The sequence below is a fragment of the Moschus berezovskii genome, chromosome 22 (assembly GCF_049115385.1).
Source record: "Moschus berezovskii isolate FMDL1 chromosome 22, NW_MosBer_1.0, whole genome shotgun sequence".
In the NCBI taxonomy this organism is placed as follows: Eukaryota; Metazoa; Chordata; class Mammalia; order Artiodactyla; family Moschidae; genus Moschus; species Moschus berezovskii.
The window spans coordinates 1,846,494-1,855,483 of record NC_142481.1 but is presented as its reverse complement, the minus strand read 5'-3'; the positions used below and the strand labels follow the sequence as shown (position 1 = coordinate 1,855,483).

Here is an 8,990-nt window from a genome sequence, read left to right as displayed (position 1 = left end):
TGTACGGAAATTACCTTTGATGAGTTTCTTATTCATACATTGACTTTCTTTATGGTGTCAGTAAAATATTTTTGAATACATGAATGAATAAAATAATTGACCATCAAATTCCAAGCTTGATCTGCAAATCAGAAGTCATGGGCAGCGCTACATTCCTGGACATGACGTAATGGGTATATATGAAGGCAGCTTGAAAAAATATTTGCAGATTTAAACACACACTCCTTGCACTTGCTAAGGCTTGCTGCTGCTGCTGCTAAATCACTTCAGTCGTGTCCGACTCTGTGTGACCCCATAGACGGAAGCCCACCAGGCTCCCCCGTCCCTGGGATTCTCCAGGCAAGAACACTGGAGTGGGTTGCCATTTCCTTCTCCAATGTGTGAAAGTAAAAAGTGAAAGTGAAGTAGCTCAGTTGTGTCTGACCCTTAGTGACTCCACGACTGCAGCCTACCAGGCTCCCCCATCCATGGGATTTTATAGGCTTACTTGGCTCTAATTCAATGTAACACATCCTAAATTAAATGAACCCTTATAAACCCACTGGTGTGTCTCCCAAATCACTCCCACCTTGGAACCCAGCACCTCCAGTGGCTCAAGCCAGAATCCATGAAGCCAGCCAAGATACTCACCTCCGCCTTGGTCTTCCACATCCAGTCCCTAGCACACCCTTTGGCTCAATCTTTTATCTTTGAATCCTGAAGCTATACAGAAGCAGCGATCAGTTACCTTTCTTTTCAAGGGTCTCATGACAAGATTTTTAGCCTTTCTGGGCCAATAAGTCTCTGTCGCAGCTAAAGGACTTTGCATTAAAGCAGTCCAGACTCACATAAGAAATAGACGTGACTGTGCCAAAAAGTCCTTATTTGCACAAACAGGCTGTGGGCTGGATGGCCGTAGTCTGCCCACCTCTGACCTAGAGAGTTTTCTCTGCCAGCTCAGGCAGTAGACGAAGCCAAGCTGCTCCCTGGTGAAAGGGCAGTTTTGGCAGAAATATAAACAGCCATACTTTTTTCTTTAAAGATCTATTTTGTGAAAATTTGAATTCCATGAGGCTGAAAGAGTGTAATGGAAAGAGTAGCCAGAGAGCCCTGATTATTTACATTCAGAAACTGAAATAATAATCTTTAAAAACAGCTCTCACGAGCCTCGGGTTTCTCCCCTATAAATTGGGGTCATATTAGCTCCTATTTCCTAGGGCTCTGCTGACGGTTACACGAACTCTTCTCCGTAAAGTGCTGAGCACCATGAGTGACAGGCAGAAGCGCCCGGGAAATGTCACCATTTACCGAACGTCAGCAGTAACAGACTGGTTAATCTGGCCCAGGCAGGGGAGGTGTCCTGCGGGCCAGGCAGCAGCCAAACCGAGACTCGAAGTGCCCAGAGGACCCTGCGTGGAGCCAAGAGTCCCCAAGACCCACTGATAAGATGCTCTGTAAGACTGTGCTCTTTCAGGATCTCACAGCGCCCAGACCAAATCCTCGTTTTTTGGGGCTATGATGAAAGTGAAAGTTGCTCAGTTGTGTCCAACTCTGCAACCCCATGGACTATACAGTCCATGGAATTCTCCAGGATACTGAAATGGGTAGCCTTTCCCTTCTCCGGTGGATCTTCCCAACCTAGGGATCAAACCCAGGTCTCCTGCATTGCAGGCAGATCCTTTACCAGCTGAGCCACCAGGGAAGCCCTAGGGGCTCTAGTGTGATCATTCTGAAAACCTAAGCAATCTAAGCCAGTCCTGACATAGACCCTCCAATGACCATGGAAATGTTCTGTATCTCCAGTGTTCAGCGTGCTAGCCACTGGCCACTGAAATGTAGCTGGTGGGGCTGAGAAACTGTTTTGAACTTAACGTTTCTTTCATTTACATTGAAATGTCTTTTTTTGACAATGACAGGTTTCTGATAACCTTCAACTCATACTGCTGCACTGAGTAAGGAACTGAAGAGTTCTAACGGAGAAGCTCTGCTTATTAAAAAGCAGAGACATTACTTTGCCAACCAAGGTCCGTCTAGTCAAGGCTATGGTTTTTCCCGTGGTCATGCACGGATGTGAGAGTTGGACTGTGAAGAAAGCTGATCACCGAAGAATTGATGCTTTTGAACTGTGGTGTTGGAGAAGACTCTTGAGAGTCCCTTGTACTGCAAGGAGATCCAACCAGTCCATTCTAAAGAAGATCAATCCTGGGTGTTCATTGGAAGGACTGATGCTAAAGCTGAAACTGCAATACTTTGGCCACCTCATGCGACGAGTTGACTCACTGGAAAAGACTCTGATGCTAGGAAAGGTTGGGGGCGGGAGGAGAAGGGGACGACCGAGAATGAGATGGCTGGATGGCATCACCGACTCTGTGGACATGAGTCTGGGTGAACTCCGGGAGTTGGTGATGGACAGGGAGGCCTGGCGTGCTGTGATTCATGGGGTCGCGGAGAGTCGGACACGACTGAGTGACTGAAGAAGAAGAAGACTGGAGAAGCTGATGGCTTCCTAAACTGCTAACAGAAGTTTAAGACCAAGTATTCATTACACAGGACCGAGTGAAAGGATGAATATACTTTCCATTTTTACGGCTTTTTGTCTGACATGCTGGCTTTTCATCTTTGTTTTCTAGACATAAGGAAACATTTCGCTTTCATTTAATTATGACAGCAATTTGGTAAATTATACCTTTGTAAACCAAAGTGAAACGTTTATATTGTCTCTTTACCTGATCCTTCCAGAAAATTTGGAAACTCTTGGCAAGTATTCTTATTTTATGGCAATGTAGTTATCTGCATAAATTCAGTAAGAATCTCCTCTTTTAAGCGGGTATAAATGGAAACATAGTTGAGAATATGCACAGAGTATAACCAGACAGCTTTAAAGAACCCAGGTGAACTTTAAGGAGTCACAAAGCTCCTGGGAAAAAAAGCCTGGTACTTTGCTTCAGAGTTCCTAGCAGCACTACCAAGTAAACAAGGAAGGACAGCTCCTGGCAGACTCAGGAAGCTCAACGTACAATTAAGGCTTTCCTTGAAAAGTCAGGAACCCCCCCAAATCTGTATTCTGCTATGAAATCTGACTCACCTATGGAGAGGACCACTGGCCTCCAATCATCTCACACCCATGCTCAAGCACAGGAGAGATTATTCTCAGACCAGGAAAAAAGGAGATGGCATCAGAAGTAGACAGCTATCCCAAGAGGCCAGACCTCACCCATGTGAGCTGAAAGTGTTAGTCACTCAGTTGTATCTGACTCTTTGCGACCCCATGGACTGTAGCCCGCCAGGCTCCTCTGTCCATGGAATTCTCCAGGCAAGAATACTGGAGTGGGGTGCCATTTCCTTCTCCAGGGGAGTCTTCCCCACCCCAGAATTCAAACCTGGGTCTCCTGTATCAGAGGCAGATTCTTTACCACCTGAGCCACCAGGGAAGCCCAGACCTGACCCATATGGCTCTTTATCTTTTTTTTTTTTTTTATTGTGAGGACTTTTGCATGTGAATGAAATGTTTTTCTATCATGAGCAGAATCGTAAGCAGAGTTTAGAAACTATTCCAGTTGTTGGGCTTATGGTCAGTTACCTATGTGGAGGACTACTGGCTTACTTTGGTGGATTTCTCTTCGCCAGTGCTCTCACTGGATGGTCCTTAAGAAACTTATTCTAGAAGAAAGAAATATTCTTCTGCTGGGGCCATTTTTTAAACTGAAGTATAGTTGGTTATGGCAGAAAGTGAAGAGGAACTCAAAAGCCTCTTGATGAAGGTGAAAGAGGAGAGTGAAAAGGTTGGCTTGAAGCTCAACATTCAGAAAACGAAGATCATGGCATCTGATCCCATCACTTCATGGGAAATAGATGGGGAAACAGTGGAAACAGTGTCAAACTTTACTTTTTTGGGCTCCAAAATCACTGCAGATGCTGGTTGCAGCCATGAAATTAAAAGACTCTTACTCCTTGGAAGGAAAGTTATGACCAGCCCAGATAGCATATTGAAAAGCAGAGACATTACTTTGCCAACCAAGGTCCGTCTAGTCAAGGCTATGGTTTTTCTAGTGGTCATGTATGGATGTGAGAGTGGGACTGTGAAGAAAGCTGATCGCCGAAGAATTGATGCTTTTGAACTGTGGTGCTGGAGAAGACTCTTGAGAGTCCCTTGGACTGCAAGGAAATACAACCAGTCCATTCTAAAGGAGATCAATCCTGGGTGTTCATTGGAAGGACTTATGGTAAAGCTGAAACTCCAATACTTTGGCCACCTCATGCAACGAGTTGACTCACTGGAAACGAGTCTGATGCTAGGAGGGATTGGGGGTAGGAGGAGACAGGGACGACAGAGAATGAGATGGCTGGATGGCATCACCGGCTCAATGGACATGAGTTTGAGTGAACTCTGGGAGTTGGTGATGGACAGGGAGGCCTGGTGTGCTGTGGTTCATGGGGTCGCAAAGAGTCGGACACGACTGAGCAACTGAACTGAACTGAACTGAACTGATAGTTAGTTTATATTAGTTTTGGGTGAACAGCATAGTGATTTAATATTTTTATAGATTATTTTATATTTTATTATTTATAGTAGATTATATATATTTTTAAAAAGTAGATTATTTATATGATTTAAAGTTACTAAAGTCATTACAAAATAATGGCTATATTTCCTTGTGCTGTATAATACACCCTTGTTACTTATTTGTTTTATACATAGTAGTTTATGCCTCTTAATCAGATACCCAACTCTTTGTGTCCCCATGGGCTGTAGACCGCCAGGCTCCTCTGTCGATGGGATCTTCCAGGCAAGAATACTGGAGTGGGCTGCCATGCCCTTCCCAGGGGATCTTCCTGATCCAGGGATGGAACCCAGGTCTCACGCACCACAGGTGGATTCTTTATCATCTGAGCCCCCAGGGAAGCCTTGAGTCTGTTTCTATTTAGTTATATCCATTTGTCTGTTTTATTGTTCAGATGCCACATGTAAGTAATAATATATATTTATCTTTCTCTGTCTGACTTATTTCACTAAGCCTAATACCTTTCCTGTCCATCCACATTGTTGCAAATGGCAGAATTTCATTCTTTTTTTATGACCAAGTAGTATTTTAGTGTGTGTGTATGTGTGTGTAAGATGCTATATGTGTAGGGATCCAACCCACAGCCCCTGCATTGGAATTTTGGAGTTAACCACTGGAAGAAGTCCCAAGAAATGTTCATTATTGTAAATATTTGCTTAAAGGCAGGAGATCCTCATCAATGGGAGAGAGATACAGAATTGTAAATTTTTTTCACTCATGTGTTTATCACAGGCTAATCCTTGGGGTAAATGAACATATCAGACCTGGTCAGCAGTGGCCATTCTCCTTTGCTATAACAACAGGAGCTATCAGCTGACACAGGATTGCTCAGCTTCTCTTGCAGCTACTTATGGTCATGTGACTAGGCTCTGGCCAATGAGGTTTAAGGAAAAAATGGTCTAGGCATCTTAGAGGAGTTTCCCTTTGAGGGTCTAAAGTGTGTCTTCCCTTCCCATCATCACCCCCCTTCCCCCTGAGCCAGAACGTGGACTTGGTGTGAGTGGTGAGCCCTCTCCAGCCACAGAGCCCCCAGGTCAAAGGACTCTGGCTGCCCAGCTCCACAGGGTAGCCACACCTTGGCACCTGAGAGGTTAACACACAGACCACCCACACAAGAAAGATGGCAAGTTGGGTTTATTGAAGCTGCTGTATCGGGGGTCTCACATCACAGTAGCCCAACATGTGCCTCCGGGGAGAGTGTGGGTGCTCTGGAGCGGGATGGGGCAGCTGGGGGGCGGCCCTCAGGATCTAGGAGAGGCAGAGGATGCTGAGACAGCACAGGGGACACTCCCACACCTGGATCTCCTCGTGGTCCACGCCAGGCTTGGAGGGGGAAGTGCAGCTCGAGCCAGGTTTCGAGGTGTCAGAGTCAGACTGGGAATCAGAGTCGGAGTCATCCGTTTCCAGGTAGTAAGTGAAGCAGACACTCGGCTAGAAGGAGAGAGAACAGAGAAGCAAGAGGGGAATGTCATGCCCAGGGCGTCCACTCACCCTTAGCGTGGGAGCTGAGCCCCGGCAGCCAAGGGCGACGACCACCAGGGGCTGGATTCCAACTTGCTTACAAACAGTTGGGGGCTCTGGGGCAAATGACCTGAACTTCCCCCACTTCCATTTACAATTCTGTTTAATGAAATAAAAGTAACTGCTCCCTTAGGGCCAGGTGAGGACTGAATAAGATAATCCAAGAAAAGGATCGTTAATGTTTGATGCTTAGTGAGAGAGGGTTTTGCACATACTCAGTGCCCTCATCTTGGCAAAACCATCCTGCCTCTCTTCCCGGGTGTCTCAGCCTCCACACTAAGAATATTTTGGGTCCAGATCATCCTTTGCAGTGGGGGGCAGGGGGCCATGCTGGGCATTGCAGGGTGTTGAGAGATCTCTGGCCTCTACCCATAGGGTTCCCTGGTGGCTCAGTGATAAAGAGTCCACCTGCAATGCAGGAGACCCAGGTTCAATCCCTGGGTTGCATCCCTGGGTTAGGAAGATCCCCTGGAGAAGGGAATGCCTACCCACTCCAGTATTCTTGCCTAGATAATCCCATGGACAGAGGAGCCTGGTGGGCTACAGTCCATGGGGTTGCAAAGAGTCGGACACAACTGAGCGACTAACATTTTTCACACTTTCACATGAAGATACATTACTAAGCAAAATACCTGGCCCAGAATGGACCCTGTGATGTGGGGAAAAGAATGGAAATAAGGCAGCAGGTAGCTAATTCATGAAACAGGAACACGGACAGAGATTAGATGAAGGTGTGTCTCAAGGTGAAATGCCCGATTGTTACAGTAGCCCACACTTGTGTAAGAGTATATTCTATATCTAAGGCCATAAAGACCGAGGGATGCATGTATAAATATATTTATTAGAACAAGCAAATAAAATATTAATAGCTGGTGAATTTGGATGAACTTTATACCATTTTTGCAAAACCTGTGACTCTCACGTTCTTTTCTAATAAGATTTTCTAAAGAGTCCTTCCCGGACCATTGCAGGCACTGATAGGAAAGACGTTCTCGCAGGCATCTGACCCAGGGCCTCCCCTGACCCCTCTCACCAGGGTCCCTCCAGACTCGCCTCCTGCCTGTTAAGAAGCCCAGAGACAGAGCCGACGCCTCATTGGCCAAGGGTGAGTCACGTGCCAGCCCAGGACCAATCACCGGGAACCTTGGCACCGTCGGCTCTGATTGGTCAGGGGCGTACCTGGCGCTGTTCTGAGGATGGGATCAGATCCATCCAAAGTGCGTGGAGACAGCTGGTCCCCCCAGAAAAGTCAAGGGGGTTAGTAGGAGACGGACTGGTACCCAGGTGGATAAGGCCACAGCTGCCTCCACAGGAAGGGCCGTTCCTTAATTCATTGTTTCATTCAATCAGCCCATGTGTATGCAGTGCCTGACACGGGTTACATCTGTGCTAGGCAGAGGGGGATATGTCATTGAACAATGGGGGAGGGTCCTGCCCCCACAGAACTACTCTAGGAGGGAAGACAGATGATGAACACACAGATACAAGGTATGTTCTCAGGTAGCAACAATAACAGTGATGAAAATTCAGTAACGCAGAGGGTTAGAGCCAGATCGGGAGGAAATGTCTAAGGGAAGCTTCATGGAGGAGGTGACATTGGAGCAGAAGTTGGGATTAGGAAAGAGAGGAGGCAGAAAGAGGGCAGCATCTCCAAGAAAACCACCCCAGAGGATGGGGCAACATCCTCAAGGGTACAAGGGGTGCCTAGCCACCCACGGGTTCTCCTGGGCGGAGAGGATGATGTATGTGCCTTTATTCTCAGAACCAAGGGGGCTCCGGTAAAAGTGACAAAAGAACCAGGCTTACCAAGGGACAGATGGGCAGGAACTTGGCTGACATCTTCCCCTCCTCTTCGTTTAGCAGATCATCAGGGTTCTCAGAAGGCAGGGCTGAGGGGGGAAGAAAGAGGCATGAGGCCATTGTGCCCTCTGAGGCTTGAGAGACTCAGTAACGAGGTCTTCATCATGAAACCAGTGATAAAACTCACCCGTGTTGAGTACTTGTCATGTGCTAGGCACGCTTTTCAGCATTCTACAAGCAGGGGAATCACGGGACCTACTACATGAGGTCTGCGGGTTCCTCCCCGGCACTGCTGAGAGCCCTCCTTCCTTTAGAGGAGCCAGGGGCACATATTTGGGGTTGGAGACCCGTGGCCCGGACACTTCCCCACTCCTGCCTGCCCACAGCTTCCGCCCCACGTAGGTCTCACCTCCTTTCTCTGGCGGCCTGGTCTGCACCTCCTCGGTCTCCTGGCCCTCAATGGTGCTCAGAGGCAGCATCATGGCACCACAGCTGCTCCCTGCGGACAGGAGACAGAGCAGTTAGTGCCTGGGCGGTGGAGCCAGGTGACCCGGGTGTGGCTCTCAGAGGTCGGGTGGACTCAGACAGCTCCATCCCCTCCCTGCATCTCCAGGTCCCCAGCATCCAAGGGGACTTGTTGGCAATGCCTCCTCCTGGTTTCCTCCAAGGCCCAGGGTGTGATCTGGGGAGAGCGATTGTCATGGTGCCTGGCAAGGACAAGGGCAGGGCTCGTGGTACCTGGGGCTCACCCCCCTTTAAAACTAGAACAACTGTGACACAAAGTGCTGGGACCAGGAAGCTGCAGCTCGGCCAGCTGGGTAACAAAAGGGCCTCTGGAGCCTGGCATACAGCAGGCACTCAATAAGTGCACCTCAAGGTCAGCATTATCATCACCATGTTTCAGCTCCATCCCAGGGCTACCAGGCAGTCTGCCCAAGGGGTTCAGACAGGCCCTTCCCTCCTGTCCTAGGCCTCTCCAGGCACAGGAGGCTTCAGTCCCGCCCTCAGGACCGCGGTGAGGGGAGGGGCCGGGCCCCAGACTCCCCAGCACAGCCCTGGGGCGGGGCCAGCCCTGCAGGGAGGGGGCTCCTCACCTCTGCCCCAGCATCACCCTGGGCAGGACGTGGG

General features: G+C 48.4%; 1 protein-coding gene across 1 annotated transcript; it reads right to left on the bottom strand.

Moving 5' to 3' along the window:
• Positions 1-5,700: 5,700 nt before the first annotated feature.
• LOC148774249 (uncharacterized) lies at positions 5,701-8,357 on the bottom strand. Its single transcript, XM_088830450.1, has 3 exons — positions 8,272-8,357; positions 7,869-7,951; positions 5,701-5,972 (listed from the first exon to the last, which is right to left on the bottom strand). The coding sequence occupies exons 1-3, from the start codon at positions 8,342-8,344 to the stop codon at positions 5,790-5,792; spliced, it is 339 nt and encodes a 112-aa protein (XP_088686576.1). The 5' UTR covers positions 8,345-8,357; the 3' UTR covers positions 5,701-5,789.
• Positions 8,358-8,990: the final 633 nt, after the last annotated feature.

Excerpts from the sequence above, each read along its gene's own strand:
- LOC148774249 (XM_088830450.1), bottom strand. The coding sequence starts at position 8,344 with ATGATGCTGCCTCTGAGCACCATTGAGGGCCAGGAGACCGAGGAGGTG. Across the intron at positions 7,952-8,271 it reads CAGGCCGCCAGAGAAAGGAG|CCCTGCCTTCTGAGAACCCT; the intron begins GTGAGACCTACG and ends TTCCCCCCTCAG. Across the intron at positions 5,973-7,868 it reads TCCTGCCCATCTGTCCCTTG|CCGAGTGTCTGCTTCACTTA; the intron begins GTAAGCCTGGTT and ends CTCTCCTTCTAG.